Source organism: Hoplias malabaricus, chromosome 13 (genome assembly GCF_029633855.1).
Source record: "Hoplias malabaricus isolate fHopMal1 chromosome 13, fHopMal1.hap1, whole genome shotgun sequence".
Lineage (NCBI taxonomy): Eukaryota > Metazoa > Chordata > Actinopteri > Characiformes > Erythrinidae > Hoplias > Hoplias malabaricus.
This window is the reverse complement of record NC_089812.1, coordinates 6305135-6324229: the sequence shown is the minus strand read 5'-3', so window position 1 is coordinate 6324229 and position 19095 is coordinate 6305135. Positions and strand designations below refer to the sequence as shown.

The 19095-nt window shown below is 39.4% G+C and overlaps 1 protein-coding gene and 1 long non-coding RNA gene across 3 annotated transcripts in view; both read right to left on the bottom strand.

The window, feature by feature from the left end:
* LOC136664334 (amine sulfotransferase-like) overlaps positions 1-13490 on the bottom strand; it is a 44898-nt gene extending 31408 nt beyond the window's left edge. Inside the window, exons 1-3 of one of the 2 annotated variants that reach the window (XM_066641468.1) lie at positions 12744-13490; positions 11812-12020; positions 11011-11128 (exon numbers count right to left, since the gene is read on the bottom strand). In XM_066641468.1, coding sequence (XP_066497565.1) covers positions 11011-11128; positions 11812-12020; positions 12744-12885 — 469 coding nt within the window. In that variant the 5' untranslated portion in view covers positions 12886-13490. The remainder of the gene's footprint in view (positions 1-11010; positions 11129-11811; positions 12021-12743) is intronic. The other variant, XM_066641467.1, reaches the window with a different exon arrangement.
* On the bottom strand, positions 6414-10401 carry LOC136664335 (uncharacterized). The gene is made up of 5 exons (XR_010795120.1): positions 10075-10401; positions 9091-9237; positions 8148-8310; positions 7760-7952; positions 6414-6497 (listed from the first exon to the last, which is right to left on the bottom strand). It is a non-coding gene; the product is annotated as an uncharacterized lncRNA (long non-coding RNA).
* Positions 13491-19095: the final 5605 nt, after the last annotated feature.

Below are 19095 nucleotides of genomic sequence, written 5' to 3'. Positions count from 1 at the left end.
TGGTGTCAGGACAATCGTTGGGTAAGGGCAGCACTGATGTAGTAGCCCTTAATGGAAAGAAATACTGAAATGCCTAGCTTAGTATTATATGAATATAGGTTCATTTTTTACCTGTGAAGCAGTAGCCTCCACTTTTGGCTCCTCGGTGGCCAAAGAAGTTTCAGGTTCAGCACCGTACTTGGCAAGCTTTGCGCGCCGCATGATTCTGCTGTCAGTCTAAATGAATATAGGCATAGTAATATTAAAACAATAACAGAAAATGACCACAAAACTGACTATTAAAATCTAAAACAAGGATCAACAATAATTTATTCAAAGTGATTTACGCCAAGGTGTAAAATTAGGACACAACACACACCCCGTTTCTGGTACAGTCCAATGTCAGGACATTTGAGGCTTCCCTCAGGTCAAAACATTTTACCCCAGAAAAGCCTTGGAGCATCATTATTAGGACAGTTATTTAATATTATTATTAAACTTAGTTTATAAATAGCTGTCCAAATAGAGTGTATGGATAATCCATTTCTACCTGTGCTGCCATGATTTCTGCTCTCCGCTCATGAGAAATCAGCGAAAGATCCGGACGTTCAGGTGATTTGTTAATGTTTTTGTCCTGCAAGGTGTGAGACAAAGACCAGTCAGACATTTCATGCTGCTTACTTTCATTGCTCATGGGAAAAAAACAAAATGACAACAATAAGGACTAAGAGAAGCAACAGCTTTCATTTTGGCAATATCGTTCACGTCATGATGCAAAATTAGGACCCGACACACACCCTTTGTCTGGTACGATGCAAATTCAGGACAATTTAGATATTAAAAGGGGACGTCTACGATTGTGGGGAAATGCTGTTCTCTCTGGTTTGTTTACACTCAGAAGCTGTGCGTCTTTTAAGGTGGAACAGTGTGTTTGGGGAAAAATAACTGATAGTACGCAGCTGAAGTTTGACTTGTCTGTAAGCTTGCTTTCACTATTTGAATTACCACAGAAACCCATATGTAACTCGAGCTGTAGAGTTTGTAATAATGTCGGTATGTGTTTTATTTCATGCAGTTTGCCATCTCCTGAATTTGGACAGTCCACCTTAAGAAATCCAAAACAGTAAAAATAAGTCAGTGTTACCCACCTATGGAACAGACATAGAGCATCATCCTCATCTCGAATTGTACTTTTCATAGAGATTGTATAGAGATTTCTCGTGTAAAATAACTCTAGATGCCGTTTCTCTGCTGCGAGCAGAGAGAGAGAATCCTAACAGTGGACAGAGACATTTTTTCTTTTTTGTTTTTTTTAAAAACAGGCTTCAGAAATGCATTAGATCAGTTCTGAGCACGCAAAACTACTGAAAAGCAGCAAATGATGAGGAAACATCCTCAGAGTTGTATATTAATAAAGGTGTGTTTCGATTAAAACCGTGAACGCCCCCTTTAACTACACCAAGATATTTTAGCCCAAAACAGTGCTGGAATTTTGGTGTCAGGACAATCGTTGGGTAAGGGCAGCACTGATGTAGTAGCCCTTAATGGAAAGAAATACTGAAATGCCTAGCTTAGTATTATATGAATATAGGTTCATTTTTTACCTGTGAAGCAGTAGCCTCCACTTTTGGCTCCTCGGTGGCCAAAGAAGTTTCAGGTTCAGCACCGTACTTGGCAAGCTTTGCGCGCCGCATGATTCTGCTGTCAGTCTAAATGAATATAGGCATAGTAATATTAAAACAATAACAGAAAATGACCACAAAACTGACTATTAAAATCTAAAACAAGGATCAACAATAATTTATTCAAAGTGATTTACGCCAAGGTGTAAAATTAGGACACAACACACACCCCGTTTCTGGTACAGTCCAATGTCAGGACATTTGAGGCTTCCCTCAGGTCAAAACATTTTACCCCAGAAAAGCCTTGGAGCATCATTATTAGGACAGTTATTTAATATTATTATTAAACTTAGTTTATAAATAGCTGTCCAAATAGAGTGTATGGATAATCCATTTCTACCTGTGCTGCCATGATTTCTGCTCTCCGCTCATGAGAAATCAGCGAAAGATCCGGACCTTCAGGTGATTTGTTAATGTTTTTGTCCTGCAAGGTGTGAGACAAAGACCAGTCAGACATTTCATGCTGCTTACTTTCATTGCTCATGGGAAAAAAACAAAATGACAACAATAAGGACTAAGAGAAGCAACAGCTTTCATTTTGGCAATATCGTTCACGTCATGATGCAAAATTAGGACCCGACACACACCCTTTGTCTGGTACGATGCAAATTCAGGACAATTTAGATATTAAAAGGGGACGTCTACGATTGTGGGGAAATGCTGTTCTCTCTGGTTTGTTTACACTCAGAAGCTGTGCGTCTTTTAAGGTGGAACAGTGTGTTTGGGGAAAAATAACTGATAGTACGCAGCTGAAGTTTGACTTGTCTGTAAGCTTGCTTTCACTATTTGAATTACCACAGAAACCCATATGTAACTCGAGCTGTAGAGTTTGTAATAATGTCGGTATGTGTTTTATTTCATGCAGTTTGCCATCTCCTGAATTTGGACAGTCCACCTTAAGAAATCCAAAACAGTAAAAATAAGTCAGTGTTACCCACCTATGGAACAGACACAGAGCATCATCCTCATCTCGAATTGTACTTTTCATAGAGATTGTATAGAGATTTCTCGTGTAAAATAACTCTAGATGCCGTTTCTCTGCTGCGAGCAGAGAGAGAGAATCCTAACAGTGGACAGAGACATTTTTTCTTTTTTGTTTTTTTTAAAAACAGGCTTCAGAAATGCATTAGATCAGTTCTGAGCACGCAAAACTACTGAAAAGCAGCAAATGATGAGGAAACATCCTCAGAGTTGTATATTAATAAAGGTGTGTTTCGATTAAAACCGTGAACGCCCCCTTTAACTACACCAAGATATTTTAGCCCAAAACAGTGCTGGAATTTTGGTGTCAGGACAATCGTTGGGTAAGGGCAGCACTGATGTAGTAGCCCTTAATGGAAAGAAATACTGAAATGCCTAGCTTACTATTATATGAAAATAGGTTCATTTTTTACCTGTGCAGCAGTAGCCTCCACTTTTGGCTCCTCGGTGGCCAAAGAAGTTTCAGGTTCAGCGCCGTACTTGGCAAGCTTTGCGCGCCGCATGATTCTGCTGTCAGTCTAAATGAATATAGGCATAGTAATATTAAAACAATAACAGAAAATGACCACAAAACTGACTATTAAAATCTAAAACAAGGATCAACAATAATTTATTCAAAGTGATTTACGCCAAGGTGTAAAATTAGGACACAACACACACCCCGTTTCTGGTACAGTCCAATGTCAGGACATTTGAGGCTTCCCTCAGGTCAAAACATTTTACCCCAGAAAAGCCTTGGAGCATCATTATTAGGACAGTTATTTAATATTATTATTAAACTTAGTTTATAAATAGCTGTCCAAATAGAGTGTATGGATAATCCATTTCTACCTGTGCTGCCATGATTTCTGCTCTCCGCTCATGAGAAATCAGCGAAAGATCCGGACGTTCAGGTGATTTGTTAATGTTTTTGTCCTGCAAGGTGTGAGACAAAGACCAGTCAGACATTTCATGCTGCTTACTTTCATTGCTCATGGGAAAAAAACAAAATGACAACAATAAGGACTAAGAGAAGCAACAGCTTTCATTTTGGCAATATCGTTCACGTCATGATGCAAAATTAGGACCCGACACACACCCTTTGTCTGGTACGATGCAAATTCAGGACAATTTAGATATTAAAAGGGGACGTCTACGATTGTGGGGAAATGCTGTTCTCTCTGGTTTGTTTACACTCAGAAGCTGTGCGTCTTTTAAGGTGGAACAGTGTGTTTGGGGAAAAATAACTGATAGTACGCAGCTGAAGTTTGACTTGTCTGTAAGCTTGCTTTCACTATTTGAATTACCACAGAAACCCATATGTAACTCGAGCTGTAGAGTTTGTAATAATGTCGGTATGTGTTTTATTTCATGCAGTTTGCCATCTCCTGAATTTGGACAGTCCACCTTAAGAAATCCAAAACAGTAAAAATAAGTCAGTGTTACCCACCTATGGAACAGACATAGAGCATCATCCTCATCTCGAATTGTACTTTTCATAGAGATTGTATAGAGATTTCTCGTGTAAAATAACTCTAGATGCCGTTTCTCTGCTGCGAGCAGAGAGAGAGAATCCTAACAGTGGACAGAGACATTTTTTCTTTTTTGTTTTTTTTAAAAACAGGCTTCAGAAATGCATTAGATCAGTTCTGAGCACGCAAAACTACTGAAAAGCAGCAAATGATGAGGAAACATCCTCAGAGTTGTATATTAATAAAGGTGTGTTTCGATTAAAACCGTGAACGCCCCCTTTAACTACACCAAGATATTTTAGCCCAAAACAGTGCTGGAATTTTGGTGTCAGGACAATCGTTGGGTAAGGGCAGCACTGATGTAGTAGCCCTTAATGGAAAGAAATACTGAAATGCCTAGCTTACTATTATATGAAAATAGGTTCATTTTTTACCTGTGAAGCAGTAGCCTCCACTTTTGGCTCCTCGGTGGCCAAAGAAGTTTCAGGTTCAGCACCGTACTAGGCAAGCTTTGCGCGCCGCATGATTCTGCTGTCAGTCTAAATGAATATAGGCATAGTAATATTAAAACAATAACAGAAAATGACCACAAAACTGACTATTAAAATCTAAAACAAGGATCAACAATAATTTATTCAAAGTGATTTACGCCAAGGTGTAAAATTAGGACACAACACACACCCCGTTTCTGGTACAGTCCAATGTCAGGACATTTGAGACTTCCCTCAGGTCAAAACATTTTACCCCAGAAAAGCCTTGGAGCATCATTATTAGGACAGTTATTTAATATTATTATTAAACTTAGTTTATAAATAGCTGTCCAAATAGAGTGTATGGATAATCCATTTCTACCTGTGCTGCCATGATTTCTGCTCTCCGCTCATGAGAAATCAGCGAAAGATCCGGACCTTCGGGTGATTTGTTAATGTTTTTGTCCTGCAAGGTGTGAGACAAAGACCAGTCAGACATTTCATGCTGCTTACTTTCATTGCTCATGGGAAAAAAACAAAATGACAACAATAAGGACTAAGAGAAGCAACAGCTTTCATTTTGGCAATATCGTTCACGTCATGATGCAAAATTAGGACCCGACACACACCCTTTGTCTGGTACGATGCAAATTCAGGACAATTTAGATATTAAAAGGGGACGTCTACGATTGTGGGGAAATGCTGTTCTCTGGTTTGTTTACACTCAGAAGCTGTGCGTCTTTTAAGGCGGAACAGTGTGTTTGGGGAAAAATAACTGATAGTACGCAGCTGAAGTTTGACTTGTCTGTAAGCTTGCTTTCACTATTTGAATTACCACAGAAACCCATATGTAACTCGAGCTGTAGAGTTTGTAATAATGTCGGTATGTGTTTTATTTCATGCAGTTTGCCATCTCCTGAATTTGGACAGTCCACCTTAAGAAATCCAAAACAGTAAAAATAAGTCAGTGTTACCCACCTATGGAACAGACAGAGCATCATCCTCATCTCGAATTGTACTTTTCATAGAGATTGTATAGAGATTTCTCGTGTAAAATAACTCTAGATGCCGTTTCTCTGCTGCGAGCAGAGAGAGAGAATCCTAACAGTGGACAGAGACATTTTTTCTTTTTTGTTTTTTTTAAAAACAGGCTTCAGAAATGCATTAGATCAGTTCTGAGCACGCAAAACTACTGGAAAGCAGCAAATGATGAGGAAACATCCTCAGAGTTGTATATTAATAAAGGTGTGTTTCGATTAAAACCGTGAACGCCCCCTTTAACTACACCAAGATATTTTAGCCCAAAACAGTCCTGGAATTTTGGTGTCAGGACAATCGTTGGGTAAGGGCAGCACTGATGTAGTAGCCCTTAATGGAAAGAAATACTGAAATGCCTAGCTTACTATTATATGAAAATAGGTTCATTTTTTACCTGTGCAGCAGTAGCCTCCACTTTTGGCTCCTCGGTGGCCAAAGAAGTTTCAGGTTCAGCGCCGTACTTGGCAAGCTTTGCGCTCCGTATGATTCTGCTGTCAGTCTAAATGAATATAGGCATAGTAATATTAAAACAATAACAGAAAATGACCACAAAACTGACCATTAAAATCTAAAACAAGGATCAACAATAATTTATTCAAAGTGATTTACGCCAAGGTGTAAAATTAGGACACGACACACACCCCGTTTCTGGTACAGTCCAATGTCAGGACATTTGAGGCTTCCCTCAGGTCAAAACATTTTACCCCAGAAAAGTCTTGGAGCATCATTATTAGGACAGTTATTTAATATTATTATTAAACTTAGTTTATAAATAGCTGTCCAAATAGAGTGTATGGATAATCCATTTCTACCTGTGCTGCCATGATTTCTGCTCTCCGCTCATGAGAAATCAGCGAAAGATCCGGACCTTCAGGTGATTTGTTAATGTTTTTGTCCTGCAAGGTGTGAGACAAAGACCAGTCAGACATTTCATGCTGCTTACTTTCATTGCTCATGGGAAAAAAACAAAATGACAACAATAAGGACTAAGAGAAGCAACATGAACATCGCTTACACCCAAATATAAAATAAGGACTGGACATACGGATATTGCTTAATATATAACACATGAATTCCAAACTTGGTAATATTTTATCAAAACTAATTTTTTGCTTCGTGTCAATATGCTTCAACATGCTTAACTGTGCCCCAGTGGTGAGTATTTTATGCTCATCAGGTCATGAAGGGTTTTGGTAATCTTTAAAATTGACAATGTAAACACGACAGACATGCAAGAGAACACAGACATTGTCTTAATCAGTGTTCAAGTGTTAAAGTCTAGAATGTTTAAGTCTGTCTGAAGATGTGTTTATAATTACTTATTTTTTATTTTTATTTTGTAAATATAAAAAAAAAAAATTAGAATTGGCTGCTTTCAAGACAGGCGCAGAGACAAATTTTTAAAGGGACAATATGTATAGACACTCGAGATATATTTTAATCTTAAAGCATTTCATAACAAGCAGGTGAGCTGGTAACAAGAGTAGATCTATATTGGGTAAAAAGCTTCCATTGTTTTTAAGCAAAGATAGGTTGGTTCTCACCACTTTGTATTTTGAATTATTGTAAAAATATATAGTGTTCTATGCAGTACATTTCAAAATATACTGTACCTAATATAAAATCCAAATAAATCATGTTTTCTGTGCCACTGAAACAATGGACCATCCAAATTTTATCAGTGACGGGCAAAACCCTACACCTCTCCTAGGGCATCAGTGACCACTACATGGACGGCTTGCATATGTGAGTAGCTTCTATTGATGTGGATGTGAACATTACTATTTTTAGAGAAAAATGATGATGTCTTTCCCCAGGAAATCTATGGTTATTTCAGCAGGATGATGCCATGCCTCATTTGGTATGTGCTCCAACAGCATGAGCTTAACCTGCCTGTGTTCTAGATCTGTCTCCTATGATAATCACGATGGTAAACTTGGTTCTGTCCCCTGTGTGTTGCAGACATCAAATTTCCATTTCCAATTTTTTTATATTTAACAAATAGTTTAGTTGAAATAATACTACATAAAGTAAACAAAAATATTTAATGAATATCTTTTCCCTGTCCTTTAAATCTAATTAACAAGTTACAGATTTTGTTTTGTTGCATTTTTATAAAGTGTTCCATATTTTCATATAAAATATCATATAAACTCACCAGTGAACGCCAAGGCCAGGGGCTGTCTCCATAACTGTACGTTATTTCCTGCCCTGGGTCTATGTCCTTCATAGCAAATAAGCACAAATGTGGCTTGCCTTTAACCAGTATTTTTTTTATTTTACAATTTGCATTTTTGTGATCATCGTTTACTAATCGTCCTAAAGTCCCATCTTCTTTGGCAGCATCTATGCTGAAAAAGGAAATTCAGATATATTTAATTACAACACCAACTGCTAAAATTACAACTACTTAAGTATGACTCTTAAATAAATGTCAGTATGTCATTTATTCATGTAATTTAATTTTATCTGTTAGAAATTAACTCAGCTAGGATTTCCTAAAAGAAGGAAAGCTAGAATATCCTACATAACAGGCAGCCACTTACCACCAGCTACTCCCATTCCATTTAAAGTCAAACAAAAACCCATTTTGTTTTTCTGTATATTTTTTTTGTCTCTCTGAACTCTCTTTTTGAGAAATAAGTTGTCCTTGGTATTCAAGGACAAAGCTTCCTCTTTCTATCTTCACCAGAGCAAATACTCCCCTTCCTAAAATAAAGCAAAGGGGAAAATGTAAATGGAATTAATTTTTAAGAACTTCTAATTAAATGTCAAACTTTAAGAACTTAAGCAGAAATGATTAAATTGGAAAGACACCAAGCATACAAGACCTACCCACTGTTTGGTTAAATATAATGGCTTACAACGTCATGTGAAAAACAATGTACACTTTCTTTGAATTCTATCTGGGCGTCAAAAAATCAATTTTTTTTATATTGCTTGGTGTAGTATTAGTCTTAATTTAATTGGCATAGGAACCACAGGGATGGGGGACATGTCCCATGCAAAATTGTAAAAGCCTGCATTTGTACGCCACATTAAATATACCACGGAAAGATAAAATATGCTTCTTTCCTTTTGAAAGTGTGCCACTATGGAGGCATATTTGGTGCAAAACCCCTGAGCACCAGTGACAGTGAAACATGTACTGGAGAAAATAGTCACATGTGTATTATTATAATTTGAAGTCACGGAGAAAATCTCCTCAGGAGTTGCAAACTCCTCTCCCACAAATACAATCACAAACTCTTAATTGCAGGTGCACAAATCTAATTCTACATACAATTCTACTAAGACAGAGCCAATTACTGCATGTGAAATTTAACCTTTAAACTTTTTTTCTTGTAACAGTAACACAATTTTAGAATCAAAACATTTTAAAGCTACAAGAAATGTCCTTCCCCCACCCCACAGACGTGCCCCTGAGGTTTAATATTTATAACTGTAATTATTGTAAATGTAGTATGTAATGTAAATATTCAGGCATACCTTTACATGAGTTGATAAATCTTTCTTCAAACCAAGGCTTGTCCTCGCAGGAAAGAATATGTTCTGTAGCATCTGCCACAGGATTTCGCCTCGTTCTTCTGCTTAACATTTTCCTTAATACTGTTTTTAAATCATAAAATTTATGAACTGAAAAAGAGTAAATATGGATTTGAATACTAAACATTTTAAGGCAACAACATGCCTTTATTTCAGTTTTCTAACTAAGTCTGGAATTATTTGTAACAAAAAATAACCACAGCAAGGGTCTGACACCTATAATTGTACTGTACTCTCAGTGTGCTCACTGTACTTTACACAAACTGTACACTGCGTACTTAATACATACAATAAACACATAGTTTGTATAATAAACTAAACATGCTGCAGAGTTGGGGTTAAGAAACAGGGAAAACATGGCTGTAAATGGCTAAATATATTAAAGACTAGACTAGATGTAGATGTAGATGTGAAATTTGACCAAAAGCGGTTGTCCTGTTCACCATTTATTAATAACTCTGTGGCCGAGCCCTGCCCCCCTCACCCAACTCTCTCTGTAACTGTGATTCAACTTTTCCACTCTGCTGCACGCGCCCATCCCCCACTCTGTCCGTGCTGCACGCGCCCCAACTCTGCTCTCGCAGCTGCACGCGCCCATCCCCCACTCTGCAGTCCACGGCGTCTCTCTCCTAAATAAACTTTCTCTCGGAGCTGCACCTTTCCTTCACGCGTTGCACGTCGACTTAACAAACTTCTACTCCCCAAGCGTAAAACCTGTGCACTCTAAAGCACTCTAAAATGTCTAGGTGTGTGCCTGGTTAAACAAACAAGTCCAACAAACGTGTATATTAAATAAATAAATAAATAAATAGTTTAACCACAGAACCACTTCAAATGCATTAAATAAATCAGAAAAAAACTACATTTTAAATTGTAAATTTATTATACATAACTTTAAAATGATGCAATAAAGATGCATTAACTTACCATTTAAAAGCTTGTCTCGTGTCCACCGCTCAGTTTCCCGGGAAAAATGGGACCTGTTTTTTTGCCGCGAAGCTCTCGAACCAATAAGTGCGATTCCACTAACCAATCAGAGAGCCAATTAAGCTCTGATTTATAACTCATATCCCCAGGAACCATGAGTTTAAGATCACTGGAAGCCATTTTATGCTGACGTCACTTCCAAAGTGTGCGTGGCTTTTGCTGCAGTTCCTCAAGTGGCCACTGCGAGCGCGCACCCTTTTGAGCCAAATCTAGACACCCTTACCTCACTTTGACCCTCATGAGAGTTAAAAATTAGGACTTTCCTGAAATTCACAGCACATGTCTTTTAGAGCATTCTGAACATGGTGGCAGGGTCAGAAAAGTTAGGACATGGGTTTTGGTCCTGACATTACCATGTGTCCTGACAACGTTGGTGTGTATTCTGACAAGTGTACTGACAATACACAAAAACAAACACAGCAGGTATGGTTTGGGTGGTGGATCATTCTTAGAGCTGCAGTGACACTGACGTGTTGGAGATTTGTTAGTGTGTGTTGTGTTAGTGCAAATGGATCAGACACTGCAGTTGCTGCTTGAGTCCTTAAACACTGTCCACTCTGTTAGCCACTCCTACCTCATTGCTCCAGCCTAAAGTCAGCTAAAGGTAAAGTCAGAGACAGCAGCTCATCTGTCGCTGCACAGCCGCACAACAGTGTTGGTTGCCCTATACTCCTTCATCAGTGACACAGGACGCTGTCGGCTGGATGTTTGTTGTTGGTGGACTATTTTCGCAGTGACTCTCAGGGGTTTAAAAACTCCAGCAGCAACTGCTGTGTCTGATCCACACAAGCCAGCACAACGCACAGTAACACAACTACCACCATCATTGTCACTGCAGCGCTGTAACTACAAAGAAACACTTAAGTTCATCCTCACCATCTCCAGCAATGAACTCCTGCAGAAACTCCTGGAAGCTCCTGGGTGTTTCCAGCTTGGTCCACACTCGATAGAAATGGAAATAAGACACATTAGGATTCCGGGCCACATACACAATCTGTTATTCAACAGCAGACAAGAACAGAGAAGAAATATAATTCACTTTGTACAGCAGTGAAAGGCCTGAGCAGACACTGAGACTGAGAGTGTACGTCCTTCCACTATGAGAACAGTCCAACACCATGGGTCTGAAAAGATGTGGGTGACATGGTCTGGAACTCAGAACTCAGGCCTTAATATCACTAATGGTGTTTTGGGTTTAAATGGATGGTGAGTAGCAAAAGCTGCAACCAACTTCTAAAGCAGTATTCACGCTGACTTCGACGCTGAGTCACATTTTGTATTAGGTCCTGTTCTATTTTCTTCTTTAATGTCAGGCCGACCAATAAGATTGCTGCTGTCATGTTTGCAGACCAAACAAATGAGCAGGAAGACGGTAGCTTAATGGCTCGTCTCGTTCTTAGCAGAACACAAAAGCTGAAAGAAGAAGCAACACGTTGACTACTAAAGTGCAACAATTAAAGGAAATATAATCTTTTTTATGAGAGGAGCAACATGCAGAAGCAGAGCCTCAAACTCCCCCAGTGACCTGAAGAAACACCACTGAGCTCCCCATGTTTTTCTGTAGACTGGGGTGAAATCAGTGGAGGTGTGGAAAACATCCCTGAATATAAGAGTTTATAATAATAATGTGTTTATGATCATGTTTAATTATAAAGAAACTCTAGAGTGGCTGCTTACCTTGGGCTTCTTTTCTCTGAGCCCCGGAGGCATGAGAGCAGTATTGAGGTGTGAGGTAAAGAATCGCGGAGAAGCCCGAGTGGAATAATCCATGTTTCCCGGTGGATACTCCAGCCACGGCATCTTCTTCATATTATTGGGGAATTCAGTCTCATCTGTGCACTCGGAATCACAGATCGACATAATGATGTTCTGTGTCCATATGGTTCCTGTTTAAAAACACAGTGGGTGTTATATTTACAGCGCACTCATGTAACTGTCTGTGAGGAGTGTGATGTGTTCTCTCTGCGTCTGTGTGGGTTTCCTCCCACAGTCCAAACAGATGTTGGTAGGTCGAATGACTGTGTGATATTTTCACTAGTCACTGAGTGTGTGAGTGACTGGGTCAGTGTATCCTCCCTTTTACGCAGTGAATGTCCGTGACTCTGACCAAGATGAATTAATGTATTTATTTATATATTTATTTTTGCTTTAAGTAGTATTTTAATGCAGCATCAGCACTAATCAGTTCTACTATTCTTTTCCAAGTGGTAATAATCTTTCTTGTTCATCATTTCATTCATTATCTGTAACCACTTCATCCTGATTAGGGTCATGGTGAGTCCAGATCTTACCTGGAATCATTGGACACAAGGCAGTAGCACACCAGAGTGAGTGAAAGTTGTACTCTCTTGGTGTAGTGTAGTATTCCTACTCAAGCTGGGTACTGAACCCTTGTCTGCCTTGAGGGAAACAGTAGTGTAATTCACTACACAAACAATTAACACTGAAAATAAAGATATCTAATAATAATAATAATAATAATAATCATCATCACCATCATCATCATCATAATAATGAAAACATGTTATAATCACATTATAAACTCAGCTCAGTTTATCAGCAGACAGCACCCCTCTCTTTAATTAATGCCCAACACCACCAGCTCTCACCTGACCTTCCGTAAGTCACCAGGAACACGTCACTGTCTCGTATCTCGAAGTTCTGGAGGGAGTCTATGTGCTCCACTAAGAGTATGTAAGTGGGGAACACAAAGCCTTTATATTTACTAAGATACTCATTGAGCTTCTCCATTTCAGCTGCCGCTGAGACCTGGACTCTCAGTATGTTCAGCAAGTGCAAGTTCAGCAAACAGCCGCAGAGCGGGGAAGCAAATTACATGGACTTTGCATGTTTAAGCTTAACCCACCTGTTATGTTGCAGGTCAAATTGACCTGTTTTAATGTTTGAAGAAGTTTGAAAAGTAATAAAACATTAAAAAGCACTTCCCAGGTTGTTTCTAGTGAAAGTCAGAATTGACAGAGACTCTTGAATAACTGCATTAGAATATTAAAGGATGCAAGGAGGAGCTTTAAATGAAGTATACTGAAGAATCTTTTGACAGACAAGAAGACTGCAGAATTATGAAACTTTAAAAATATTTATGTAAAACGAGTGAATTTTCCTAATTGAACCATTACCTGTTAGAGGTATAAGGAACACCACTGCACTAAATATTGATTGAATAATTAGTAATGGAGGTAGTAATGAAATATTCACACTGCTTGTTAGTACTTTGTTTGGTTTCAGACATCATTTGGATAATTAAACATGCACCAGGTCAAACTGACCCCGGGAACATCATTGCTGTTCCTGAAAAACAAATATAACAGGAGGTTTAATCAGAACAGCAGTGTCCTATCCCAAAAAACAGTCACAAATTTCATCAAACTGTGCAGACAACAGCACGACTATCAAAAAAAAAAGTGTCCAGATCTAATATTATTTTTCAGAGAAAGACTATATTATTATCATTTAATTATTGACAAAAGAAATCTGGACAATGTTAAAACACGTACTTGTAAAATTGAGTGTAAACGTATATTTTCATTGAGGAGACAAAACTTTGTAACTCCATTTTTGTTATTTTTGTTTTATTTTTTAACAATTTTATGAAGGGCAAAGATAAATGGAGAAAAATGACCTGGACCCATTAACTCCTCTTTAATGTTACAGTGATTTTCTCCTTCTTCTGTAATGTTGCTGTTGTGGAGATATTCAGGTTTTATCCAGAAAACTAAGAGAGATTTATATTTCTTCAGATTTTAGCTGAACTTATATCTTACATAATAATGTAATAGACCTGAGGTACGAGTGATGTATTTACTCATGTATGTGGTGTGTGTGTGTGTGTGTGTGTGTGTGTAGGTACAGTGGGAGACTGGAAAAACACCTTCACTGTGGCTCAGAGTGAGATGTTCGATGAGATTTATCAGGAGAAGATGATGGATCTTCCGCTCAAGTTTATCTGGGACATAGAATGATCTCTCAGATGTTTAAAATAAAAACAACTTGGTGTCTTTTCACTTCTTTTTCTTTTATAAAGTTCAGAGAAGTTGGTCTGTGGTGTGAATATATTAATGTCTGTTATACTCTCCATAACGAGCAGAAACATGTGTTACATTCCAGGTACAGTCTTAAAAATAAAGGAGCTACAAAAGGTTCCTTGAGCGATTCCCCGTAGAAGAACCACATTAGGTTCCATAAAACCCCCTTTTGGTAATACATCTAAATGGTTAAAGGACTTTAAGATCATGTGGTGGATTTTTAAACCTTTAAAAGTTTCTTCACACTCACACATCTCTTAAAAAAACACGGTTCTTTATGAAACCAAAAGAGGTTCTTCTATGGCACTGCTCAAAGAACCCTTGGTGGCACCTTTATTTTAAGAATTTTAGTTTGTGTTCATCGTGGAGCAATCAACAGAAAAATAAACTCCCAAATACAACATTGGTCTTAAATCCATTTAAAGTTTGCAGTAAATTACCTTTCTTATGGAAATGGTTCATATCTGTATTTCTGTATGATTTATTTGAGGAAAATAGGATAAAACTTAAGGAAAGCACTGAACATATTCCTCTCATTTGTGGCCCTCTTTACCTTAACACTCGTCCTATTTCTTCCCATATTTCTGAGACTGTATGACTCAGAAAAGAATTGACGTTTGTGATAATTATTTACATTGCTTCCATTTTACCACAAGTACATCAACTCTTTTAGAGCAGTACTAATAATGGCCAGCAGGGGATAGTACACAACCGCAAGTTACTTCCTATTTCCAGTGTTTCTCATCTCGGTAGATTTGAAAATGAGCCACCAGTCTTCCATCACTGCTGGACGTTAAAAGTTCTTTATGAAGTGGCCAGTGAGTGACAGTACAAGGTAGGTGTTTCCAATAAAGTGGCCAGTGGGTAGAAGTGCTAGGTAGGGATTCCTAACAAAGTGGCCAGTGAAAGGCCATGAAACCTTGGGGTTTCTAATAAAGTTGACTGTGAATAGGTTGTTTCTCATAGTGACTAGTGAGAAGAGATACAAGGTATGTGTTTCTAATGAAGTGGACAGTGACTAGAGATACAATGTATGTGTTTCTAATAAAGTGGACGGTTGACTGGAGATACAAGGTATGTGTTTCTAATAAAGTGGACAGTGACTAGAGATACAAGGTATGTGTTTCTATTAAAGTGGACAATGACTAGAGATACAAGGTATGTGTTTCTAATAAAGTGGACAGTGACTGGAGATACAAGGTATGTGTTTCTAATAAAGTGGACAGTGACTGGAGATACGAGGTATGTGTTTCTAATAAAGTGGACAGTGACTGGAGATACAAGGTATGTGTTTCTAATAAAGTGGGCAGTGATTGGAGATACAAGGTATGTGTTTCTAATAAAGTGGACCGTGACTGGAGATACAAGGTAGGTGTTTCTAATAAAGTGGACAGTGATTGGAGATACAAGGTATGTGTTTCTAATAAAGTGGACAGTGACTGGAGATACAAGGTATGTGTTTCTAATAAAGTGGACCGTGACTGGAGATACAAGGTAGGCGTTTCTAATAAAGTGGACAGTGACTAGAGTTACAGGGTGTGTGTTTCTAATAAAGTGGACAGTGACTAGAGATACAAGGTAGGTGTTTCTAATAAACTGGACAGGTAAATTTATCTCTTGATATGACCTCAGTAAATCGGAATGAATTCCCAAGCTGACTCTGACCTCGATGGCCAGGTGACTGGACGTTGAGAGCAACTGCGCAGAGATCTGACCGGCCTCCTACACATTTTTAGCCGGTACTTAGTTTCACAGCTAGGATGTCCACCTGTGGGGCATCATTAAATGGAACCAGCTGTCTGAGAATATTAGAAGAGCCCCAACTTTAGACACTTTTAAATCAAGACTTAAAACACTCCTGTTTGAGCAGGCTTACAGCTCAGTTTAAAATATTCTGCACTTTTCTGTAACGGCATTTTATTTCTTTTATTTCTTTTCATTTATTGTCATTTTAAATTGTTTTAATCATTTTACTCTTTTTATGTAATTGTCTTTTATGGAAATTTATGATTTCATTCTGGCATTTAATTTAATTGTTTCTTTTTCTGTAAAGCACTTTGAATTGCTTCTGTATGAAAGGTGCTCTATAAATAAACTTGCCTTGCCTTGCCTTGCTTTGTGGGGCAAAAGAATATGTTTCTATAGTCTCTTACATGTAATACATAACACAAGTGAAATAAGACTATTACTGAAGCTTGTATATGATCAGTGTATGAATAATTCACACAGATTCACAAGCAGAGAAACAGTTTTCCATTAGATCCTAGGATGAAAATGCTAATATGGCTAACAGTTTATTGTAGTATTTTTCTCCACATTACGCCACACAATGGAAACTTTACCCATTGATGCAAGGAGGCAGTGGGCTTCTGACTGTAGTGAGACTCTCCAGACTCTCTCATTTCATACACTGCCACAGAGTATCGGTCTCTGCCTCCAGCTGAGGAACAGCAGCAGTGCCACTGCTTCTCTCAAACCTGTCAAAATTAATGTTAAAATTTGAAAAATAAATCTGAGTTCTGATCACGTCTTTCAATGTTCAAACATGAGACGCCTCCGTATTTTACAGGACTCTGGCAACATTACCTCAGCCCAGTGCTGGGCAGATAGTTTTACCCTAAAATAACAGTTTACACTTTCACTCAATTTCAAGACTGTGCAAATTCAAGACAATTTCAATTACATTCTGCAACTGTAGGGGGAGCAGAGGAGCAAGTATAACGCTAGTTACGGATGTAACTGTTGTTATGTGAGTAGTGGATAACCGCCAGGGCGGTACTTACTGAGTGGATGTTCCTTGCGCATGCTCGCTCTAGACAGAGAATGTATACCAAATTAGTCACACATGACCTTGCATGTGATGTCATCAAAGCTATATTTACCTGTGACTCACTGCAAACTGCCTCAGGAACCCTGTTCGCCTCACACACGGCGGGTGAACACAAGCCCTGGCGGTCATCCACTACTCACATAACCACAGTTACATCCATAACTAGCGTTATGTTTCGTATCTCTTGACCACCAGGGCGGTACTTACTGAGTGGATGACTTATGCCTATGCCCTGACGAGGAGTGCCTCTGTTATCCATCCATGATCAGGGATAATACAGACTGCAAGACTGGATGATGCTGCCACATTAACATTGTAAAATGGGTAAAAGTACATGGTGATGACCAAGTTGCTGCAGCACAAATGTCTAAAAGGGAGACCCCTCTCAAAGCGGCCCACGAGGTAGACACTCCCCTAACAGAATGGCCTGTTGCTAGGTCTGGAAGCGATCGATGAGCAGCTTTATAGGCTAGCTCAATAACCTCCCCTAACCAGTGAGAAAGACGTTGCTTAGAGAGTCAACAACCATGTTTAGCATCAGAGAAGCAGACAAACAATTGGTCCGTCTTACGTATGGATGCTATAGCCAGCACATACTGCTGTAGTGCCAGGACAGGTCACAAGAGAACACACTTAGAATCCGACTGATCAGTGTAAGCTGCCAGATGGATGGACTGATTGATGTATTCAGGATTAAGCACCTTAGGAAGAAAGGACGGATTTGGTTTTAATACCACTGACGCCTCATCCAGTCCCCACTTGAGACACTCAGAACTAACAGAGAGTGCATGCAGTTCACCAATACGCTTTGCAGTGGCCACCGCCAACAAGAACACAGACTTCAGAGGCAACCACTTGAGACCAGCCCCATCCAGAGGTTCAAATGAGTCACCCCGTAGGTACTCGAGTACTGAAGGCAAATCCCAAGGGGGAGGACGAATCCTACAAAGTCTGAGTCTCCTTGCACCCTTTAGGAAGGCCACAATTAACTTGTGTGAGCCTAGGGACATGCCCCCACTCAAGGTCAGATGACTCGAGGGAGCAGCCACATTGACCTTGTGTGTCGAATGAGATCTTCCTGCGTCCAATAGAATTTGTAGGAAGGAAAGCACAGAATCCACTGAGCACGAGAGTGGATCTTCCCACTGCTCTGTGCACCAGATTGCAGAAAACATTGCCACCGTCCATTATACACCGTTTGGGTAGAAGTTGCTCTGGCATTAAGAATACTGCGTTTTACTCCTGAAGAGCATGAAGCAAGGTTCCTATATTTTCCTGATGATTTCTGGATGGAGTCCCCAGTGGTTGGCAGAATGTCTGGAAAGTATATCTGCTGTCTGATTGGATGTTCCTGCCAAATGCACCGCCTGCAGTGAGAGGAACTTCTTGTGGTTCCACACCCACAATTCTTCTGCCAGGTCCAAGAGAGGTTTGGACCTGGTTCCGCCATAATGATTTATGTGGTAGACAGTCGTTAGGTTGTCTGAATGCACTAGCACTTGCCTGCCATGCAGATATGGAAGAAAGAACTCCAGTCCCAGCTTTACCGCACATAACTCGCGGACACTGATATGCTCCCGGGCATGGTCCACCGACCAAGTACCCTGAACCCATCTGTGCCTCCACATCACACCCCAACTGGCTGCTGAGGCACCCTTTGTCAGGACTTCTCTGCGTGTGGGTAAGCAGCCCATGCTCAATCCTGACAGGAGAGAACGTCAAGACCTCAGTGCTACTAGACACTCTTTTGTGATATGGACCTGCACATGCCTGTGGTGTACAGAGTCCGGTCTGAGGGATATTACCCATATCTGTAAGCACCTTAAATGAAGTTTTCCCAGAGCAATAACTTGAGCTGCAGCAGTGAGGAGACCCATGAGTCGGAGAAGAACCAGATACCGTACTCTCTTTCCTAGTTTCAGGAGCTCCAAGTGTGCTGCACAAATACACAGAGCAAGTGATTAAAACCGAACACTGAGTTAACTCAAAGTGAGCGAAAAATATACTCACATGAAATAACTCATTGCTGGAGAGAGTGTAGATGGATTGTAACAGCTCTTGGAGGACAGTGAAAAAAACTGTAGCTCA